The sequence below is a fragment of the Piliocolobus tephrosceles genome, chromosome 6 (assembly GCF_002776525.5).
Source record: "Piliocolobus tephrosceles isolate RC106 chromosome 6, ASM277652v3, whole genome shotgun sequence".
NCBI classification, from domain to species: Eukaryota; Metazoa; Chordata; class Mammalia; order Primates; family Cercopithecidae; genus Piliocolobus; species Piliocolobus tephrosceles.
The window spans coordinates 86,805,212-86,829,830 of record NC_045439.1 but is presented as its reverse complement, the minus strand read 5'-3'; the positions used below and the strand labels follow the sequence as shown (position 1 = coordinate 86,829,830).

The 24,619-nt window shown below is 37.8% G+C and overlaps 1 protein-coding gene across 5 annotated transcripts in view; it reads left to right on the top strand.

The window, feature by feature from the left end:
• Nucleotides 1-24,619, top strand: part of SCAPER (S-phase cyclin A associated protein in the ER) — a 597,115-nt gene that overhangs the window by 287,769 nt on the left and 284,727 nt on the right. For all 5 annotated transcript variants that reach the window (XM_023197631.1, XM_023197627.1, XM_023197630.1 and 2 more), the window contains one exon: nt 8,894-8,959. In XM_023197631.1, coding sequence (XP_023053399.1) covers nt 8,894-8,959 — 66 coding nt within the window. The remainder of the gene's footprint in view (nt 1-8,893; nt 8,960-24,619) is intronic.

The following is a 24,619-nucleotide window of genomic DNA, read 5'->3' as shown; positions in this document are numbered from 1 at the left end:
AAGAAGACATTCATGCAGCCATCAAACCTATGAAGAAAAGCTCAACATCATTGATCATTAGAGAAATGCAAATCAAAACCACAATGAGATTCATGTCAGAATGGCAATTATTAAAAAGTCAAGAAGCAACAGAGGCTAGTGAGGTTGTAGAGAAATAGGAACGCTTTTACATTGTTGGTGGAAATGCAAATTAGTTCAACCATTGTGGAAGACTGTGGTGATTTCTTAAAGATCTAGCACCAGAAATACCATTTTACCCAGCAATCTCATTACTGGGTATATACCCAAAGGAATAAAAACCATTCTGTTACAAAGGTACATGCATGCGTATGTTCATTACAGCACTATTCACAAGAAAAAAAAAACATAGAATCAAACCAAATACCCATCAATGATAAACTGGATAAAGAAAATGTGGGACATATACACCATGGAATGAATACTATGCAGCCATAAAAAGGAATGAGATCATGTTCTTTCCTGGGACATGAATGGACCTGGAAGCCATTATCCTCAGCAAACTAACACAGGAACGGAAAACCAAATACCACATGCTCTCAGTTATAAGTGAGAGCTGAACAGTGAGAACACATGGACACAGGGAGGGGAACAACACACATTGGGGCCTGTCAGAGGGTGTGGTTTGGGGTGGGAGAGCATTAGGAAAAATAGCTAATGCATGCTGGGTTTAATACCTAGGTGATGGATTGATAGGTGCATCAAACCACCATGGCACACATTTACCTCTATAACAAACTTGCACATCCTGCACATGTATCCCAGAGCTTAAAATTTTAAAAAAATTACATAGAATTACAAGAGACCTCCTAGTAGCCAAAACAATCTTGAAAAAGAAGAACAAAGAGGACTGAACTACTCAATTTCAAAACTTATTACAAACCTATAGTAATTAACTGTTACCTTAACATAAGGATAGACATATAAATTATTAAGCTATATTCTATTATATTCTAGTCCATTAGAATTGAGAGTCCAGAAATATGTCCAGGTGTTTATTGCCAAGCTTTGATGTCTGCCAGTAGACCATACATATTTTAAAAAATACATTTCCATGGAACATTTATAAAACATGAACAAACAACAAAACACAAAAGACCAAGAATTCTAATTCTGAAATGGAAATTATATATTCATTGTGCATCAGTCAATACAACTAGAAATGTATTACAAAAGATCAATCAAAGCCCCACCTCACCACCACCTCTGAAAATAAACAATGATTTTAACACAGCAAAAAATTGGAATACACTTAGCTAGAGAAGATGTACGAATAGCAAATACCCACATAGTAGGTTGTATAAATCATTATTAGGAAATTGCAAATTAAACCACAGTGAGATATCACTATACACCCACAGGAATTTCTAAGATTGGCCAAACCAAGTATTGGCCAGGACTAAAGCAACTGTAACTTTCATACTTTACTGTTAGAAATGCAAATTGGAATGATTACTTCAGAAAATACTTCGCTCATTTAAAGTTCAGAAAATACTTTGGTCATTTAAAGTTAAGTACGTGCTTATTACATGACCCACTCCTAGGTAATTTATCTGTGACAAATGAAAACATTTTTCACCCAAGGACTTGTCTGCAAATTTTCATAGTAGCTTTATTCATAGTAACCCTAATCTGGAAAAAAGTGAGATGTCTAACTTGTGAGTGGATAAACAAATTTTCAGGTGTCTGAACAGTGGAACATTATTTTTTTGTGTGCTATATTGTCTCTTTGTTTACTTGTTTCACTGGATAAATAGTGAGGGAAATTATAATTTTTTATTATACTCTAAGTTCTAGGGTACGTGTGCATAATGTGCAGGTTTGTTACATATGTATACATGTACCATGTTGGTGTGCTGCACCCATTAACTCGTCATTTACATTAGGTATATCTCCTAATGCTAACCCTCTCCCCTCCCCCGACCCCACGACAGACCCTGGTGTGTGATGTTCCCCTTCCTGTGTCCAAGTAGTCTCATTGTTCAATTCCCATCTATTAGTGAGAACATGCAGTGTTTGTTTTTTTTTTTCCTTGCAGTAGTTTACTGAGAATGATGGTTTCCAGCTGAATCCATGTCCTTACAAAGGACATGAACTCATCTTTTTTTTATGGGTGCATAGTATTCCATGGCGTATATGTGCCACATTTTCTTAATCCATCTATCATTGATAGACATTTGGGTTGGTTCCAAGTCTTTGCTATTGTGAATAGTGCCACAATAAACATATGTGTGCATGTGTCTTTATAGCAGCATGACTTACAATCCTTTGGGTATATACCCAGTAATGGGATGGCTGGGTCAAATGGTATTTCTAGTTCTAGATTTTTGAGGAATCGCCACACTGTCTTCCACGGTGGTTGAACTAGTTTACAATCCCACCAACAGTGTAAAAGTGTTCCTATTTCTCCGCATCCTTTCCAGCACCTGCTGTTTCCTGAATGATCGCCATTCTAACTGGTGTGAGATGGTATCTCACTGTGGTTTTAATTTGCATTTCTCTGATGGCCAGTGATGATGAGCATGTTTTCATGGGTCTGTTGGCTGCATAAATGTCTTCTTTTGAGAAGTATCTGTTCATATCCTTTGCCCACTTTTTGATGGAGTTGGTTTTTTTTCTTGTAAATTTATCTGAGTTCTTTGTAGATTCTGGATATTAGCCCTTTGTCAGATGAGTAGATTGCAAAAATTTTCTCCCATTCTGTATGTTGCCTGTTCGAACAGTGGAATGTTATTAAGCAATTAAAACAAATGAACTAGTGATACATTCAACAGTTTAAATGGCAAGAGCTTTATGCTAAATGAATTAATTTAGAGACAATATGGTATATGGTTGTAATAAGTGTATATTCTAGAAAGCCTTACTGGTAGAAAATAGATGGCTGATTTCTAGGAGCAAGAGGTAGGGGAAGAAATTGACTAGAAAGAGACAAAAGAGAACTTTGTGGTGTAGTGGAAATCTTTCATATCATGATTGTGATTTTGGTTATACTGGGGTACATAATAGTGAAAACTCATTGAATTATACACAAAATAAAAAATTTTCATTGTATGGAAATCATATCTCCATGAAACTGACCAATTTTTTTTCAAATCATAGAATAAAACATTTTTTTGGAAGCAAGGGTGACAAAAAGAAAACATTTTCAATATGAATTGTTAGGAGTAAATCAAAGTGAAAACTATAGATTATTTGAAATTTATGACAGTATGAAACTTACAGGATGTTACCAAAGCTTTGCTCAGAATGAAATTTTTGCTTTAAATGATTTTGTTATCAGTTGATGTAGAAATGATGTAAATAACTCAAGGAGCTAGAACGATACTGTTATCACCCCCATGGAAAACAAGATAGATGGATTTACTTAGTTTTATTTAACAAATACACATGTGACACTTACAATATACTATTTTTTATAAAGATAAAAAAATAGAGATGTAATTTCTTAAGAAGATTTGCCAAATAGCCTGCAAAAATCTAATAAAAAATAAAATGGAGCATACATATATCCCACATTATGACTGAGAGGGAGTATAATCAAGATGATATTGAGATTAATAATGAGGAAATGCAGTGTACAACACTACACCAATAAAATTTTAAATCTTACCAAAGTAGACAATCATCTGAAAAACAAATCATCAGATTGTAATTGTGGCGGTATATCTGAAAGGATTCTTTCAACCTTATCTCTTGCTATTCTCACATTTTAATCTTTTGCTCTGACCAAATGGGTCTCCACAATGTTCTAAGCATAACTTGTATTTTTCCTTATGTTCAGCATTGTTTACTCAATTTTCTCTGGTAGTAATGCCATTTCCTTTGTATTCAGAGACCCTCTGACTTTCAAGAGAGTACACATTCCATTTCCTTCAGGAAACTTAACTGGAAATGAACATATCACATTACTTACCTGTCATTACTCTACCCCATGGAATTATGTTTTTGTTTGTTTGTTTATTTTGTTTTGTTTGAGACTGAGTCTCTCTTTGTTACCCAGGCTGGAGTGCAGTGCCGTAATTCTTGGCTCATTGCAACCTCTGCCTCCCAGGTTCAAATGATTCTCATGTTTCAGCCATCTAATTAGCTGGGATTACAGGCACGCGCCACACTACCAGCTAATTTTTGTATTTTTAGTAGAGACAGGGCTTTGCCATGTTGGCCAGGCTGGTCTCGAACTCCTGACCTCAAGTGATCCACGCGCCTCAGCCTCTCAAAGTGCTAGGATTACAGTCGTGAGCCACCGAACATGGCTGGAATTATGTATCTTTCTATGCTGTTACATCATCTTCTTCCTTCTGCAGACTAAGTTTCTTGAATATTCTCATTATGTATATACCTCTTTGTATCCCCCCTATACTATAGTTTATGAAGAGTCAAAACTCTGGAAATAAATATTTAATTGAACACTAAAAGTGAATCAAATAGGAGGTGCTTCCAGATGGTTGACTAGAGGCATCTAGTATGTGCCTCCTCCACAACAAAGAACCAATATAGTGCGTAGATAATCAGACTTTGAACAGATCATCCGAGAATACTGGTATTCAACCACAAAGTGACAGGAGACACCTAAAGCAAGCTTGTGCAACGCATATCCTGCAGGCCGCATGTGGCCCAGGATGGCTTTGAGTGCGGCCAAACACAAATTCGCAAACTTTCTTAAAGCATTATGAGATTTTTTTTGTGATTTTTTTTTTTTTTTTTTTTAAAGCTCATCAACTATTGTTACCGTCAGTGTATTCTATGTGTGGCCCAAGGCAGTTCTTCTTCTTCCACTGTGGCCAGGGAAGCCAAAAGATTGGACACCTCTGACCTAAAGCAAGATAGGAGAGGAAAGTGAGGTAGCCTGTTCTTCTGGGATCAGCTGGGAGCCTGGAGAGGCTCCCCAGTATGGGGAAAGGAAGTGCGTGATCCCCAACAGTCTATATTCCCACCGCGGACTCCTGTGTCCAGCCATGGGAAAGCCCCTGCAACTAACATAAGAACCTACTTGGAGACCACATAAAGGTATTGTTCCAGAGAGGGAGTCCATGCTTGGGCCTCACATACCCCTGAGTCCTGAGCAGCTACAGAAAGGTGCCACAACCACAGTCCGGCTCCTACCAGAGCTACATTCTGCCCAGGGATCCAACAGCTTCTGCATTTCCATAACTCAAACCCCACTGACATTCCCCACCCCCTGCCAGCACCACAGTTGGCCTCTGCCTCCAGGGATGAAGTAAGAGCCATTGGCAAAGACCCTACTGCCCCTAGCGGTGAGGCCACTGTAACATCTTCATACATCCAAGAATGAACTTCCCTGCCAACAGCAGCCACTGCAGTGGGCCGCTGAACCTGGGGCCAAAGCACAAGCAATGTGCATGCTTCCCAGCTGCCTGCATATGGGTGCTGCTAGTGAGAGCAACCTCACTCTCCCTAGTTGTGGGGCTGCAGTGCAGCCACTGCCATGCTCACCCAAGCATTCTGCGTTAGGCCTGAGTATTACCCCATGCCGGCCTACCAAAGCTAACACCTACACATACCGCCAGAGTCCCTGACAACAGATCCACCCAGCTCATCTCTACACCCCCAGTAACCAAGCATGTTGCTCAGAGGCCTGGGGACTGCCCAGCCCAGTCCACCGTTGTTGGTATCTGAGTATTCATTCTGGGGGATTAAGGGAAAGCCCACCCAACCTGTCATTGCAGGTGGGGATTCATCCACCTGCAAGCCTGGGGACTAGACTGCCAGCCCTGAAGGCTACCACCAAAAATGTGAGTGTGAATTACTTGGGATCCAGAGGTTATTCATGCCAATGCTACTGTCATTGCCCATACCATGGCCCCAGAACCCACCTTCCTCACTAGCCTATTGTTGCCACCCCTGTCACCAGAGCAAGCTGCCTGGACCTGCTCACCTGGACCTGCTAACACTGGTATCAGTGTTTGTCATTGTGGAGCCTAAGAACAAGTACATTTGGCCCCCTGCTGCCACTACTGGGGCTTGAGGTGTCCCCATCCCCAGCAAAACTTCACCAGAACCTTCACTAACAACCCTACCATAAGTCACTGAGGAAATCACAGATACCACTGATGCTGTTTACAACTGAAAAACAGCATATGTGACATATGCAACATCATAAGGTCACAAAATACTGAAATTTGCAGTGTCCCAGAAGGTGAAGAAAAAATGAAAGGTAACTTGATAGGAATAGTATTGAATCTGCAGGTTACTTTGGGCAGCCATTTTAATGATATTGATTCTTCCAATCCATGAGCCCATATGGAATGTTTTTTCATTTATTTGTGTCATATATGATTTATTTCAGTAATCTTTTGTAGTCCTTCTTGTAGAGATCTTTCACTTCCTTGGTTTAAATGTATTCTTAGGTATCTTATTTTTGTGTATGTGTGGCCATTGTAAATGGGATTGTATTCTTGATTCGGCTCTCACCTTCAATGTTATTGGTGTATAGAAATGCTACTGATTTTTGTACATTGATTTTGTATCCTGAAACTTCACTGAAGTCGTCTTATCAGTTCTAGGAGCCTTTTGGCAGAGACTTTAGAGTTTTCTAGGTATAGAATCATATTGTCAGTGAAGAGAGATAATTTAACTTATTTTCCTGTTTGAATGCCTTTTATTTCTCTTGCTGATTACTCTGGCTAGGACTTGCAATATGTAGGAGTGGTGAGAGTGGACATCCTTGTCATGTTCCTCAGGGAAATGTTCCCATGTTCTTCAGGGAAATGCTTCCAGCTTTTGCCCATCCACAATGGGATTGGCTATGGGGTTGCCATAGATGACTTTTATTATTTTGAGGTATGTTCCTTCAATTCTTAGTCTGTTGAGGGTTTTTTTTTTTTAATCATGAAGGGATGCTGGATTTTATTGAAAGCTGCTTCTGCATCTATTGAGATGATCATATGGTCTTTGTTTATCAATATCATTTTTTACAAAATTATGAAAAGCTATTCTAAAATGCATATGGAGCCATAAAAGAGCCTGAAGTGCCAAAGCAATCCTAAGCAAAAAGAGCAAAACAGGAGGCATTACATTACCCAATTTCAAACTATACTGTAAGTCTACAGTAACCAGGACAGCACATGGTACTGGTACAAAACCAGACACTTAAGACCAGTGGAACAGAATAGAGAACCCAGAAATAATGCAGCACATCTATAGCCATCTGATCTTTGGTAAAGTTGACAAAAATAAGCAATGAAGAAAGGACTCCCTATTTAATAAATGGTGCTGAAATAACTGGCTAGCCATATGCAGAATAAATAAATTAGACCTCTACATTTCATCATATACAAAAGTTAACTCAAGATGAATGAAAGATTTAAAGGTAAGACCTCTAAACTATGAAATTCCTAGAGGAAAGCCTAGGGAATACCATTCTGGACAGTGGCCTTGGCAATGAATTTATGACTAAGTCCTCAAAAGCAATAACAATAAACAAAAACTGACAAGCGAGACCTAATTAAAGAGCTTTGCACAGCAAAAGAAACTGTCAACAGAGTGAACAGATAACCTACAGAATGGGAGAAAATATTTCAAACTGTGCATCCAAAGGTTTAATATCCAGAATCTATAAGGAACTTAGACAATTGAATAAGCAAAAAACAAAGCCATTGAAAGGTGGGCAAAGGACATGAACAGACACTTCTCAAAAGAAGACATACAATCAACCAAGAGACATACAAAAATGCTCACAGGGTGAGATGCCACACTCTTAAACAACTGGATGTCATATGAACTCATTATTATTCATTCCTGTAAGGAGGGCACCTTGCTATTCATGAGAGATCCACCCTTGTGATCCAGCCACCTTTCACTGGACCCCACCTCCAACATTGGGGATCACATTTCTACATGAGATGTGCAGGGGACAAATATCTAAATCGTATCATAGGGATAATACCATATTGAATTTTTAGATACTTGTGATACTATTGAATGTACAACAGTCAGTACAATGCTTGGAACATACTCCACCACGCATAATTGTTACTTTTCCCACCTTTCAGATGAGATCACAATTACTTGCAGCTATCAAGTAGTTATTTCTTCATTTTGACATGCAAAATGTTTATATTTGTAAAAATCTTTATAAAAATCATAATATTTAGGCTGATGGCAATGAGCATACTTTAGTTGAAAAAATACGTAATTTCATATTTTATTCCAATTTAGATATTTCTTTATTCCAAAGAATCACCTGTCTAGTTTGCTTTTTTCCTCATTAAGGCTATTGTAATTTGCATCGTTCTCACTTTTTTAGGTAGGAGTATTTTTTTTTCACCTGTCATTACTCTCTAGATTGTTTTACGTTGTGGGCAGTTTTTTCATAGATCACTGGATGAATTCTTTGACAACAGGATCCTTTGGATAAGCAGTTAACATTTAAATTGACAGTTTCCTCTTTTTTTCCTCCAAAAAGAGAAGTATGCAAATTAAGTCAACATTAATGAATTGCTATAGTGAGAACTGTCTTAGATCAGTGACCAGCTTGATGACTGTCACCTACCAGTTTAGGCAAGCTGGAGCCTAGTTAGAAAGGGGCAGAGAAGTATCTCAAATTTCTCTGAACCTTTGGTATTTAGTCAGTATAAAAAACAAAAACAAAACAAATCTTTGAGAGTCTGGTCAAGTTATTTCCACTGCCTTTTTAGTTATTTCTAAAATTAAATGACTGTTTTTTGTATTATTCTTTACCTGTATTTATCTTTTCATTGTATAACTCTTGAGGTACATAGGTAGTCAGCCACTTCAGTCACCAAATTTAATAGGCCGAGTGTTAAATTTAATAGGGGAAAAATACAGCCAACATTTTGCTTTATTATAAAAATCAGCAGTGAAATAACTGTGTTAAAACCTTTTTTCTCTTCAGGGCTAAGGAATATGAGAGTTTAATGGAAACCAAAAATTCTGGATCTGATTCACCTTATAAAGCAAAGTGAGTATTCCACATTTTAGTTCTCCTTTTCTTCAGTCTATGCCTGTAACAAAAGTGTGTCTCAACCATCATGTTATGTCTGTAATTAGGTTCTTTGTTTCTGATTTCTAGAACAACATTGTGTTAACACAGTAGTATCCAACTAGAGGAGAGTTTGCTGAGGATATTTGGCCGTGCCTGGGCACAGTTCTTGTGAGCACAACTTGAGGCTGCTAGCATCATGTGGGTGGAGGCCAAGGATTCTGCTATATATTATTCAATGTATAAGACAACCCTCACAGAGAGAACAGTGACTTTTTCACTGTGAAAAGTAGCAGTAAAAGAGTCATCTGTGCAAAATTAATGCAGGAACAGAAAACCAAACACTGTATTCACACTTATAAGGGGGAGTTGAACAAGGAGAACACATAAACAAAGGGAGGGGAACAACACATGTTGGGACCTGTCAAGGGGGGACGAGAGGAATGTTAATAGTGCCAAGGTTGAGAATCCCTGTTCTAACAGATCAGGTTCTGGCAAAGCAAGGCTGTGCTGGTGCTTGCTCTGAGGAGATCTCTTTAGGGATTGTTCCGCAGGCCAGTCTGTAAAGAGAATTAGCGTTCTCTAATGCCAATTCTCACGAGATTTTAGATGAGAATTTAGACTTCACCATTGAGGTGTAAATGTAATTAATAGCTAGGTAAACAAAGGCATCATCATTTTGCTTCTCTTACAAATACTGTCAGTAGAGCTGCAGTAAGGAAAGTACTCACAAACACTATTGAAGGAAGTACAGACTAGTATGGTCTTGTTGAAAAGTGGTGTGCATTAGCAGTTTAGGAAGTCTTATTCAGATCTAAGACTGCTCAGTGAAATAGTGCAAAATGTGTTCAGATATTTATATACATACATGACTCTTTTAAAAAAATATTTATTTTAAGTTCTGCAGTACATGTGCAGGATGTGCAGGTTTGTTTCATAGGTAAACATGTGTCATGGTGGTTTGCTGCACCTATCAACCCATCACCTAGGTATTAAGCCCAGCATGCATTAGCTTTTTGTCTTGATGCTCTCCCTCCTCTCATCATCCCTCGACAGGCCCCAGCGTGTGTTGTTCCCCTCCCTCTGTTTATGTGTTCTCCTTGTTCAACTCCCCTTTATAAGCGAGAACATGTGGTGGTTGGTTTTCTGTTCCTGCATTAATTTTGCATAGATGACTCTTTTACTGGTACCTTTAACAGTGAAAAAGTCAAACAATTTAATTTAAGTGCCCCAAGTTGAGGAATATCCATAACCACTTGTTGGTGTACATCTGCTATAGAATGTTAATGTAGCCATTATTTGCATTTACAGTACAAATAGTCTTGCCTGTCAAAAGATACCCATCAGCTTACTGCTTTTATTTATTATTGTTCTGAAAGTATTAGGCATTGCAATAAAAAGATAAATACGTATAAAACATTAAAGAAGTAAGAAAATTATCAAGATTATGAAGATACTGTATATCACAAAGTCCAGGAGAATGGAGTGAAAAACTAGTAGGAGCAACAAGAGAAATCAATTCAGTAGGATGGTGGACTACCAAATTAATATAATAACAGTAATAGGTAACATTTACTGAGCCATTACCTTATGCTAGACTCTATGTGTGCTACCTCATTCCTGACAATAATTCTATGAGGTTAATTAGGGAAACTAAGCTCTAGAGAGGGTAACTGGCCTGAAGCTACACAACAGCATATCTAGCATACAAAAATTAATAGCTTTCTTTGCAATAACCACTTAGAAAATATAAATATATTTACAGTAGCAATAAAAAGAAGTAAAATATTTAAGAGAAAACAACATATTTTTTTTTGAAGACAGAGTCTCGCTCTGTCACCCAGTCTGAAGGGAAGTGGCGTGATCTAGGCTCACTGCAACCTACACCTCCCAGGTTCAGGCAATTCTTGTGCCTCAGCCTCCCACGTAATAACATACAGATTTGGACTGGGACTACAGTCCAAATGGGACTACAGATTTGTGTCACCATGCCCAGCTAATTTTTTGTATTTTAGTAGAGACAGGGTTTCACCTTGTTGCCCAGCTTGGTCTTGAACTCTTGCGCTCAGGTAGTCTGCTCACCTCAGCCTCCCAAAGTGCTGGGATTATAGGCATGAGCCACCATGCCCAACCTTTAAGAGTAAACTTAAGAGGAAATGTGAAGGATCTATTAAAAGAAAATCTTAAAAAGCTAAGAAGAGATATAAAAGACTTTTGTAAATGGAAAGACAAATCATATTCTTGGATAAAAGACACAGGACAGTAAGTTTACTGTAAATATTCCTACAAATGTAATGTAATTCCTATAAAATAGCAACCCTTTTTTCATAGATCTAAAATCATTCTAAAGAGAATATAGAAACGTCTGAGAATTTCTAAGAAAAATTTTTGAAAGAAGGAATATGAGTTAGGACTCAGCTAATGGATATTTAATAAAATTTTAAAGCTGCACTCACACATGAATAAAAATACAAGTTGTTGGAAGAGTGTTCTTTTGTTTTTGTTTTGTTTTTTTTTGGGGGGGGGGTTTTTTTGTTGTTGTTGTTATTGTTTAAGACAGAGTCTCACTCTATTGCCCAGGCTGGAATGTAGTGGCGAGATCTTGGCTCACTGCAACCTCTTCCTCCCGGGTTCAAGTGATTCTCGTGCCTCAGCCTCCCTAGTAGCTGGGATCACAGGCGCCTGCCACCACACCCAGCTAATTTTTGTATTTTTAGTAGAGACAGGGTTTCACCAGTGTTGACCAGACTGGTCTTGAACTCCTGACCTCAAGTGATCCGCCTGCCTTGGCCTCCCGAAGTTCTGGGATTATAGGCGTGAGCCGTCACGCCCGGCTGGGAGAGATTTTTAAAACAGTCTAGAAATACATCTAAATACTTGAGGAAATTTAGTATATATGACTGTGGTATATAGTATTTGCAAAAGATGGCCAGAAGAAGTTGAGCCCTTTCTGAATACATGCCCCTTTGCAGTATAACTTTGCTATTTCTCCTATCAAGAAGTGGACTCTGTTTCCCTTCCTCTTGAACTTCTGGACCTGTGACTTGTTTTAGCCCATTGAAAGCTGTAGAAGTGATATGTGACTTCCAAGCCTTAGCCTCATGGGTCTGTGGTTTCTATTCTCACCTGCACTTTCTTATTCTTCTGTAACTGCCATGTAAGGAAGCCTGGGTCAGCCTCCTTGTGAGTGAGAAGTCCCATGAAGGAACAGGCTGAGTTGTCCCAGCTGTCCCTTCTGAAAACCCTAGACAAGGGATCAAGGCCATCCAGGACCAGTTAGCACCTAGCCGGTTACGTTAGGTGAGACCAGAAGAATCACGTAGCTGAGCCCAGATCAAACTGCCCAGAGCAAATAGTTGTTTGAAGACACTGAGTTTTGAGGCAGTTTGTTTCACAGCACGTAATAACTGATACAATGACAAAGGTGGAATTCCAAGTCATTAGGGAAATTATAAGATTAGCCAGTAAATGTTGTTGAATACTCTTTTCCCTCCTTATTCTAGCAGTTAAATTGCTGATTAATCAAAGATGTAATGATAAAAACATGAAACTGTAAAAGCACTAGAAGAAAACAGAGGAAATGTCAAAGTCCCTTCTAAATAAACTTCTAGACACAGGAGTCAGAGAAGAAAAGACTGATGAATTTGACTCTATCAAAGTGAAAACTTTATGCTTGGTTAAATACCATAAAGAAAAAAGAGGGGTAGAAATATTTACAACAAAAATGATACAGAGTTCATGTTATATATAAATACCTTTTATAAATTAATATGAGCAAGATCATTCATCGGTAGGAAAAAATATTGGATATGATCAGGTAATACAAGGAAAAGGAAGTTAAAAGTGCCCAATTTGTTTTACTTTTGAAATTCCAAACTACTTAATTGGATTTTTAAAAATTATATTTATAGACATTTTAATGCTGTGAGGAAATGCTTATGATGATTGCAAACTTTTAATTTTGATACAGTATGAGCTTTTTCCATTAAAATGATAGAGGCCCTAAAGGATAGTAATGCTACTTAAATTCAAATTTCTGTATACATCTTCCCAAAAACTATATATATCAACAAGGAAAGCAAATTAATCAACACTTCATATCTATACTATATCTAGGAGACATAGATGGCTACCAATGTATGTTTTTTTCATTTTTTAAAATGGTGATGAAATACATATAGCAAAATTTACTATCTTACTCATTATTAATACAGTTTAGTGATATTAAGTACATTCATATTGTTGTGTAGCTATTACATCATCCATCTCCAGAACTATTTTTATCTTACAAAACTAAAACTATACCTGTTAAACAATAATTTCCCATACCTCCTGTTCCTAGCACTTGGCAACCACCATTCTACTTTCTATTATTATGATATTGACTACTCTGGGTAACTCATATAAGTGTAAATATACAGTATTTGTCTTTTTGTGATAGGCTTATTTAATTTATCATGATATCCTCAAGATTTATCCATGTTGCACCAAGAATAAGAATATTCATCCTTGCTAGGGCAGAATAATACTCCACTATATGTGTTGCTTATCCATTAATCTGTCGTTAGACATTTGGATTGCTTCCGCTATTTAGCAATTATGAATAATGCTGCTGTGAACACGGGTATACAAATATCTCTTTGAGTCCCTGCTTTTCATTCTTTTCTGTATATACCCAGAAGTGGAATTGCTAAATCATATGGCAGATCTGTTTTTGATATTAATATGTTGAGGAACCAGCACACTGTCTTCCATAGTAGCTATACCATTTTTTACATTCTCACCAGCTCTGCACAAGAGTAACAATATCTCCACATCCTCACCAGTACTTGTTATTTTCTGCCTTTTTTGATAGTAGCCATCCATATAGTTGAGATAGTATCTCATTTTAGTTTCGGATTGCATTTACCTAACGATTAGTGGTGTTGGACATCTTTTCATGTGCTTTTTGGACATTTGTGTATTCTTTTCTTTTTGAGACAGAGTCTTGCTCTGTCGCTCAGGCTGGAGTGCAATAGTGGGATCTCAGCTCACTGCAACCCCCAGCTCCTGGGTTCAAGCAATTCTCCTGCCTCAGCCTCTCAAGTAGCTGGGGTTACAGGTGTGTGCCACCACGCCCAGCTAATTTTTTGTATTTTTAGTAGAGATGGAGTTTCACCATGTTAGCCAGGATGGTCTCAATCTCCTGACCTTGTGATCTGCCTACCTTGGTGTCCCAAAGTGTTGGGATTACGGGCGTGAGCTACCGTGCCTGGCCTCATTTGTATGTGTGTCTATATTTGTATATACACATAACACACATTTTTGTTTTTGAGATAAACTCTTGCTGTGTTGCCAAACTGGAGTGCAGTGGTGCGATCTCAGCTCACTGCAACCTCTGCCTCCTGGATTCAAGGGATCCTCCCACTTCAGCCTCCCAAGTACCTTGGGACTACAGGAGTGTGCCACCAACTCGGATAATTTTTGTATTTTTTTGTAGGGATGGGGTCTTACCATGTAGCCCAGGCTGCTTTCGAACTCCTGGGCTCAAGCAATCCGCCCCACTCAGCGTCCTGAAGTGCTATTACATCTTCTTTAAATGCTTGGTAGAATTCACTAGTGAATCCATCAAGTCCAAGGCTTTTCTTTGATGAGAGCTTTTGTTTACTAATCGACTTAATTATATATCTTTTAGGTCTTGTATTTCTTCATCATTAGATTTTGACATATTTTGGGTTTCTAGGAAGTGGTCTGTTTTGTGTAGGTTATCCAATTTATTGCCATACAGTTGTTAATAGTACTCTCTTTGAATCCTTCTTATGTATGTAGAATCAGTAGTAATGTGCCCACTTTCATTTCTGAATTTAGCAATTAGTATCTTTTCATAGTCAATCTAGCTAAAGGTTTGTTAGTTTAATTGTCTTATGGAAGAGCCAGCTGTTGGTTTCAGTGATTTTTCTCTATATTATAAAATTGTTTCATTTATCCCTGTACTAATCTTTATTATTCTTTCTGAAGGAAATAATAAAGCTTTGGGTTTAGCTTTGGGTTTAGATTTTTCTTCTTTTTCTACTTTGTTAAATGTAAATGTCCCCCTTCTTTCACTGTGTCCCATACATTTTGATATGTTGTGCTTTCATTTTCATTTGTCTGTATTTTCTGATTTTTCTTTGACTACTTTTGTGATTCATTGGTTGTGTAAAAATGTGTTATTTTTCACAAATTTGTGAATTTTTCAGGTTGATTTTTTTGTTACAGATTTCTAACTTCATCCTGTTGTGGTCAGAGAATACACATTGTATGACATCTATCTTTGTGAATCTATTGAGTCTTCATTTGTTTGTTTGTTTTTGTTGCTTGTTTTTTAACTTTTAAGTTCAGGGTTACAAGTGCAGGTTTGTTACATAGGTAGTAAACTTGTGTCATGGGGGTTTGTTGTACAGACTATTTCATCACCCAGGTATTAAGCCTAGTACTCCTTAGTTATTTCTCTTGGTCTTCTCCCTCCTCCCTCCGTCCATCCTCCAACAGGCCCCAATGTATGTTGTTCCCCTCTATGTGTCTATGTGTTCTTCTCATTTAGCTCCCACTTGTAAATGAGAACATGGGATATTTGGTTTTCTCTTCCTGTGTTAGTTTGCTAAGGATAATGGCCTGCAGCACCATCCATGTCCCTGCACAGGACATGATCTCATTCCTTTTTATGGCTGTATTATATTCCATGGTATATACATACCACATTTTCTTTTTCCAGTCTATCATTCATGGGCATTTAAATTGATTCCATGTCTTTGTTACCGTGAATAGTGTGGTGATGAACATATGTGTGTGCATGTGTCTTTATAATAGAATGATTTATATTCCTTTGGATATACATCCAGTAATGGGATTGCTGGGTTGAATGGTATTTCTGTCTTTAGGCCCTTTGAGGAATCACCACACTGTCTTCCACAATGGCTGTACTAATTTACACCCCCAACAGTGTGTAAGCATTTCTTTTTCTCTACAACCTTGCGAGCATCTGTGATTTTTTTGACTTTTAAATCATAGCCATTTTAATTGGTATGACATGGTATCTCATTATGGTTTTGATTTGCATTTCTCTAGTGATCAGTGATGTGGAGCTTTTTTTCATATGACTTTTGGCCATATGTATATCTTCTTTAGAAAAGTGTCTGTTCATGTCCTTTGCCCACTTTTTAATTGGATTTTTTTTTCTTGTAAATTTGAGTTCCCTATATATGCCAGATATTTTGTTGGATGCATAGTTTTCAAGAATTTTCTCCCATTCTGTAGTTTGTCTGTTTACCCTGTTGATAGTTTCTTTTGCTGTTCAGAAGCCCTTTAGTTTAATGAGATACCATTTGTCAATGTTTGCTTTTGTTGCAAGTGCTTTTGGTGTCTTTGTCATGAAATCTTTGCCCATGCCTGTGTCCCAAATGGTAATGTCTAGGTTGTCTTCTAGGGTTTTTATACTTTTGGGTTTTACCTTTAAGTCTTTAATCCATCTTGAGTTAATTTTTGTACATGCTATAAGGAAAAGGTCCAGTTTCAATCTTCTGCATATGGCTAGCCAGTTATCCCCGCACCGTTTATTGAATAGGGAATCCTTTTCCCATTGCTTGCTTTTGTCAGGTTTGTTGAAGATCAGATAGTTGTAGGTGTGTGGCCTTATTTCTGGGCTCTCTATTCTGTTCCATTGATCTGTGTGTCTGTATTATACCAGTACTATGCTGTTTTGGTTACTGTAGCCCTGTAGTATAGTTTGAAGTCAGGTAGCATGATGCCTCTAACGTTATTCTTTTTGCTTAGGATCGCCTTGGCTATTTGGGCTCTTTTTTGGTTCCATATGAATTTTCAAATAGCTTGCTTTTTTTTTTTTAGTTCTGTGAAGAATATCAATGGTAGTTTAATGGGAATAGCTTTGAATTGAATAAATCGCTTTGAGCAGTATGGCCATTTTAATGATATTGAGTCTTCCTATCCATAGCATGGAGTGTTTTTCCATTTCTTTGTGTCATCTCTGATTTCTTTGAGCAGTGGCTTGCAGTTCTCCTTGTAGAGATACTTTACCTCTTAGTTAGCTGTATTCCTAGGTATTTTATTCTTTTTGTGGCAATATGGAATGGGAGTTAGTTCCTGATTTGACTGTCAGCTTGACTGTTGGTGTATAGGAATACCAGTGATTTTTGCACATTGAGTTTGTATCCTGAGACTTTGGTGAAGCTGTTTTTCAGCTCAAGAAACTTTTGGAGGGTTGGGCACAGTGGTTCGTGCCTGTAATCACAACACTCTGGTAGGCCACAACAGGCGGATTGCTTGAGTTCAGTTCGAGACCGTCCTGGGCAACATAGCAAAACCCTGTCTTTACTAAAAATAGAAAAAAAGTAGCCAGACATGGTGGCTTTCACCTGTAGTTCCAGCTACTCAGGAGGCTAAGGTGGAAGAATCACCTGAGCCTGGGAGGTCGAGGCTGCAGTGAGCCGAGATTGCACTACTGCACTCCAGCGTGGGCAACCAGAGTGAAACCCTGTCTAAAAAAAAAAAAAAAAAAAAGCAGCAGCAGCTTTTTGGGCTGAGACTGGGATTTTCTAAATACAGGATCATGTCATCTGCAAACAGGGATAGTTTGAGTTTCTCCTCTATTCCTATTTGAATACCCTTTATTTCTTTCTCTTGCCTGATTGCCCTAGCCAGAACTTCCAGTACTATGTTGAATAGGAGTGGTGAGAGAGGGCATTCTTGTCTTGTGCCGGCTTTCAAGGGATATGCTTCCAGGTTTTGCCTGTTAAGTACAATGTTGACTGTGGGTTTATTATAAATGGCTCTTATTATTTTGAGGTATATTCCTTCAATACCTAGTTTATTGAGAGTTTTTAACATGAATGGATGTTAAATTTTATCAAAAGCCATTTCTGCATCTGTTGAGATAATCATGTGGTTTTTGTCTTTAGTTCTGTTTATGTGATGAATAATGTTTATTGATTTGCTTTGTTGAACCAACTTTGCATTCTGAGGTTGAAGCCTACTTGATCATGGTGGATAAGCTTTTTGATGTGCTACTGGATTCCATTTACCCAGTATTTCATTTTGGATTTTTGCATCAGTGTTCATCATGGATGTTTGCCTGAAGCTTTCTTTTTTTGTTGTATCTGCCAGGTTTTGGCATCAAGATTATGCTGGCCTTATGGGATCTGTTAAGGCAGAGTCCCTCCTCAGTTTTTTGCAATAGTTTCAGTAGGAATAGTACCAGCTCTTCTTTGTACATCAGGTAGACTTCAGCTGTGAATCCTTCTGGTCCTAGGCTTTTTTTTTTTTTTGGATGGTAGGCTATTACTGTCTCAATTTCAGAACTCATTATTGGTTTGTTCACAGATTCAATTTCTTTCCTGTTCAGTCTTGAGAAGCTGTATGTGTCCAGGAATTTATCAATTTCTTTTTCGTTTTTTTCTTATGTTTTCTTCTAAGACTTTTATAGTTTCGAATCTTACATTTTTTATGTTTTGAGATTTTTGTATATTGTATGAGACTGGTGTTCAATTTCATTTTTTTGCATAAGGATACTCCGTTTTCCTAGCACCATGTTGAAGAGACTGTTCTTTCTCTATTGCATGTTCTTGGTGCCCTTGTCAAAGATCAATTGACTGAATGTGTGGACTTATTTATGAATTCTCTATTCTATTCTGTTGGTCTGTAGGTCTATTTTTTATGCCACTGTCATACTGTTTTGATTAGTTTTGTAATATAATTTAAAGTCAGAAAGTGTGATGCCTCCAGTTTTGTTCTTTTTGCTCAAGATTGATTTAGCTATTTGGGGACTATTGTTGTTCCATTTGCGCTGTAGGATTGTTATTTGTATTTCTGTAGAAATGCTTTTGGAATTTTGATGGGGTTGCACTGAATATGTAGATCACTTTGGGTATTATGGTCAATTTAACAATATTAATTCTTCCAATTCATGAACATGGGGTATCTATCCATTTATTTATGTCTTTTTAAATTTCCCTAATCAGTGTTTTATACTTTTCAGTGTATGTCTTTCATCTTTTTAATTACTAATTTTTTGTTTTTCTTGTTAATGTAAATGGAATTGTTTTTCCAATTTCCCTTTTAGATAGTTTGTTGTTTATATATAGAAATCTTAGTGACTTCTGTATGTTGATTTTGTATTCTACAACTTTACTGATTTGTTTATTAATACTATCATGATTTTTTTGTGGAAACTTTATGGTTTTCTTTGTGTGTGATTTTGTCATATCCAGTCATTTTACTTCTTTCCCAAATTGGATGATTTTATTTATTTTTCTTGCTTAATTGCTCCAGTTAGGAGTTCCAGAACTGTGCTCAATAGCAATGGTGTTAGTAGGCATCCTTGCCTTATTCCTAAAATTTCAGGAAAACTTTCTATTTTGCCTGAGGTCTGGGGCTGATTATGGACTTGTGTGATAGTCATGCTGGGTTTCTTGAGGGACATGCATGGTGGTGCTGGCTGGGGTGACATTAGGGTGTAGAGGATGGTGGGTGACTCAGCTGGTGTTTGGGAAGACATAAACTGGGGTCAGTGATGTTGAAAGCTGGGAGTGGGCACATAGGGCAATGCTGGCACTGGTTTTCTCAGTTGCAGAGTCTCTTGGAGTCCTCTGTAGAGTAGGCCACTGAACACCACAGTGGCGTCATGGGAGGGGAAAAGTAATTATTTTGAACTATGTCAGAGCATTCCGTTATTACCAAGCCCTGCCCTCAGGAAAGAAAAAACTATTTCACCAGACTCTAACCTTCTGGGGTTTTATCATAGCCAATTCTACCTGGTAAAATGGGAAAACCCAACTCTTAAACGTTCATTAGCCATGCTCTTCCACATAAGGGGAAAAAAAAGAGAAGCACTGGTTAAAGTAACAGTCAAGCTGCATAGGCTCACCAAAAGAGTGAGATTTAATCATAGAATTATAGAACATTTACCCTGCTTTCACCTCTTACCATGATTTTACTAAAGGCTTATTTACTACCATAGTTCCATTTACCCAGTACATCATGTCCGTCTTTCAAAAAACTGACAGGATATACTAAAAGGCAAAAAATGCAATTCGAGGAGACTGAACTAGCATCAGATTCAGAGTCAAATACAGCAGAAATGTTGGAATTACTGGATCAGAAATTTAAACAACTATGAATAATATGCTAGGGCATTAATGGAAAAAGTGGACAACATGCAATGACACATAGATAATATAAGTTGGGAGATAAAATTTTTTTAAGTGAGACCTTTTAATCAAAGGTCTCATTCTGTTGCCCAGGCTGAAGTGCAGTGGCATGATCATAGCTTACTGTAACCTCAGCCACCTGGGCTCAGGCAACTCCCAACTCAGCCTCCTGAGGAGTTAGGACTACAGGCACACGCCACCATGCCCAGCTTTTTTTTTTTTTTTTTTTTTTTGAGACAGAGTCTCGCTCTGTAGCCCAGGCTGGAGTGCAGTGGCCGGATCTCAGCTCACTGCAAGCTCCGCCCCCAGGTTCCCGCCATTCTCCTGCCTCAGCCTCCCACGTAGCTGGGACTACAGGCGCCTGCCACCTCGCCCGGCTAGTTTTTTGTATTTTTTAGTAGAGACGGGGTTTCACCGTGTTAGCCAGGATGGTCTCGATCTCCTGACCTCGTGATCCGCCCGTCTCGGCCTCCCAAAGTGCTGAGATTACAGGCTTGAGCCACCGCGCCCGGCCTTTTTTTTTTTTTTAAAGAGTCAAGATCTCACTATATTGTTGCCCAGGCTGATCTTGAGCTCCTGGCCTCAAGCAGTCCTCTTGCCTCAGCCTCCCACGGCACTGGGATTATAGGCGAGAGCCATTGTGCCCAGCCCAATATTCTAAGAAACAATAAAAATAGAAATGCCAAAATTTAAAAACACGGTAACAGAAGTGAACGCGGCTGTTGACAGGCTCATTAGTAGCTGAGGAAATAGTTTCAACTTGAGGATATGACAATAGTAACTTCCAAAAGTGAAAAGCAATTTAAAGAATACTGGGGAAAAAGTGAACAGAGTATCTAAAACCGTGGGACAACTACCAAAAGGTATAACATACATGTAATTGGGATATCAGAAGGGAAAAGAAAGTGAGGAGGAATGGAAGCAGTATTTGAAACAATGATGACTGAGAATTTTCCCCAAATTAGTGACAGACACCAAATCCTAGATCCAGGAAGTTTGGAGAATAGGAGAACACCAAGCAAGATAAATGCTTCCCCAAAAAATAAAAACAAAAAATTCTACCTGTGAGTGTTATCATATTCAAATTGCAGTAAATCAAAGAGAAATGAAAAATCCTGAAAGACACCAAAGGGGAAAGAAGCACCATACCTATATGGGAGCAAAGATTAGAGAAAAACTCACCAACCTAAAATTCTGCACTGTGCAAAGTTATACTTCAAAAATGAAGAAATAAAAACTTTTTCAGATAAACTAAATTGAGAGAATTTGTTGCTATCAGACTTGCCTTGCAGGAAATGTTAAAAGAAGTTCTTTAGAAGTTAAATGATACAGGTCAGAAACTCAGATCTGTATAACAAAAGGAAGAATTTTGAAGAATGAATAAACATAGATAAAATAACATATTTTTCTTATTAATTTAACAGATAACAGTTCGTTCAAAATAATAATAGCAACAATGTTTTCTATTATGTATGCTTATGTGTTGACCCTTAAACAGCATGAGTTTGAACTACCCAAGCCCAATGATATGCAGATGTTTTCAACAAAACAGGGATTGAAAATATAGTATTCTCAGGATATAAAACTCATGGATATGGAGGGCTGACTTTTCATATTTGCAGATTCCAAGGGGCCCACTGCAGGACTTGAATATGTGCAGATTTTGCTTTACATGGGGGTCCTGGAACCAATCTCACACATATACCAAGGGATGACTGTATATTTATTTCTAAGTGAAGTGAATGACAGCAATGATAGAAGGGATAGGAAGGCAGAATGAGGAATATTTTGTTATTATAAGGTACTTCACAGCACTACCTGTGAAGCAGTGTAGTGTTATTTGAAACTGGGCTTGGAATAATTATAAATGTGTACTGCAAACTTAGTTTGCAACTATGAAAGTAGAAATAAGGCCGGGCGTGGTGGCTAAAGCCTGTAATCCCAGCACTTTGGGAGGCCGAGACGGGCGGATCACGAGGTCATGAGATTGAGACCATCCTGGCTAACACAGTGAAACCCTGCCTCTACTAAAAAAAAAAAAAATACAAAAAACTAGCCGGGCGAAGTGGCGGACGCCTGTAGTCCCAGCTACACGGGAGGCTGAGGCAGGAGAATGGTGGGAACCCGGGAGGCGGCGCTTGCAGTGAGCTGAGATCTGGCCACTGCACTCCAGCCTGGGCAACAGAGCGAGACTCCACTTCAAAAAAAAAAAAAAAAGAAAGTAGAAATAAGAAATATACAGTCATACATCACTTAACAATGAAAATATGTTCTGAGAAATGTGTCCTTAAGCAATTTCATCATTATTTGAACATCAGAGTATACATACACAAACCTAGATGGTGTAGCCTACTATATACTTAAGCTATATGGTATGGCCTATAGCTCTTAGGCTACAAACCTGTATGCCATGTTACTGTACTGAATACTATAGGCAATTGTAACAAAATGATAAATATTTGTGTATCTAAACGTAACTAAACATAGAAAAGATACATTAAAAATACACTATTATAATCTTTTGGGACCACTGTCATATATGCAGTCTGTCAGTGAAACATCCTTATACAGCATATGACTGTAATTGATGTGCTAAGAAAGGAGAGAATATGTAATCATATAAAATGCTAATTTAAAACCATCAAATAACCAGGCTAAAGAAGAAAACTCACATATATATCATTAGATGGAGAAAAAACTTATTTGACGACATCCATCGCCCATTCATGATGGAACACCATTGTTCTTATTTTGGAATATACATACTGCTGTTACTTTTTAAATAAAATGCATAATTTTCAACTTCTATTCTGTGTATCCACATTAACATTTTCTTTAATTCTCAATACATTTTTTTTCTTTGGTTTTTCTTGCTAGTATTAGAAATTTCTTCTGTTGTTGTTTTTTGAGTAAACTTTTCAGAGGTTGTTTTTTATTGGTCCTTTCCAAAAATTGCTTTAAAATGTATAGATTCGATCTTTTTGTTTTCTATTTTGTTTTCACTTTGACTTTATTTCTTCTTTTATCCTTCTTATTGTGTTTTCGTAGAGAGTGTTTTCTTTTTATTCATCTCCACGTAATTGGTATTGATTTTATTTTTAATCCAGGAGTTATTTAGAAATATTTTTAAAAAATACTTTCCAGGTGGGGCGTGGTGGCTCACGCTTGTAATCCCAGCACTTTGGGAGGCTGAGGTGGGCAGATCGCCTGAGGTCAGGAGTTCGAGACCAGCATGGCCAATATGGTGAAACCCTGTCTCTACTAGAAGTACAAAAATTAGCCAGGCATGGTGGCAAGTGCCTGTAATCCCAGCTACTTGGGAGGCTGAGGCAGGAGAATTGCTTGAACCTGGGAGGTGGAGGTTGCAGTAGGCTGAGATCGTGCCATTGCACTCCATTGCCTGGGTGACAAGAGCGAGACTTCATCTCAAAAAATATGTGTGTGTGTGTGTGTGTGTGTGTGTATACTTTCCAAGTATACTATTTTTCTATTAGTTTTGCTTAATTTTAAGTGTATATGTTGTTCAGTGATTTCTGCCTTTGGAATTTGGGATCTTCTTTCTTAATACAGTTTACTAATTGTAACTATTCCTTATTTTTTGAAAAGTATGTTATATGTTTGGTACAAAGTGTGTAATATCATAATAGATATTTCTGTATTTTTTCTAGCATTTTATTATGAAATTTTTCAAGAATTCAGAAAAGTTGGAAAGAATTTTACTGTGGAAACTTATATATCCTCTACATATATTCTGTAATTATTTACTATACGTAATCACATCTATTCATTTTTCCATCCCTTTATCCATTATCAATCCATCAGATTTTGATACATGAAAGTAAATTACATACTTCAGTGTATTCCTCCTCCAGTATTTCAACATGCATGTTATTAACTCAAGTTCATTATTTGTTTATCCTTGTTTGTGTGTGTATTTTGAGATAAAATTTACATGTAACAAAATGCACAGATCTTAAGGGTGACAATTGATAAATTTTGACAAATTCATACACTGAGTATTTTAAACGCCTCTCAAAATTTGCACAGTATCATCATCCCAGAAGGTTATTATATATCCTTGGTCAAACCCTTTACTCCCACCCAAGAGGCAACCACTATTCTGATTTTCTTTTTTTTTTTTTTTATTATACTTTAAGTTCTAGGGTACATGTGCATAACGTGCAGGTTTCTTACATACGTATACATGTGCCATGTTGGTGTGCTGCACCCATCAACTCGTCAGCACCCATCAATTCATCATTTATATCAGGCATAACTCCCCAATGCAATCCCTCCCCCCTCCCCCCTCCCCATGATAGGCCCCAGTGTGTGATGTTCCCCTTCCCAAGTCCAAGTGAGCTCATTGTTCAGTTCCCACCTATGAGTGAGAACATGCAGTGTTTGGTTTTCTCTTCTTGTGATAGTTTGCTAAGAATGATGGTTTCCAGCTGCATCCATG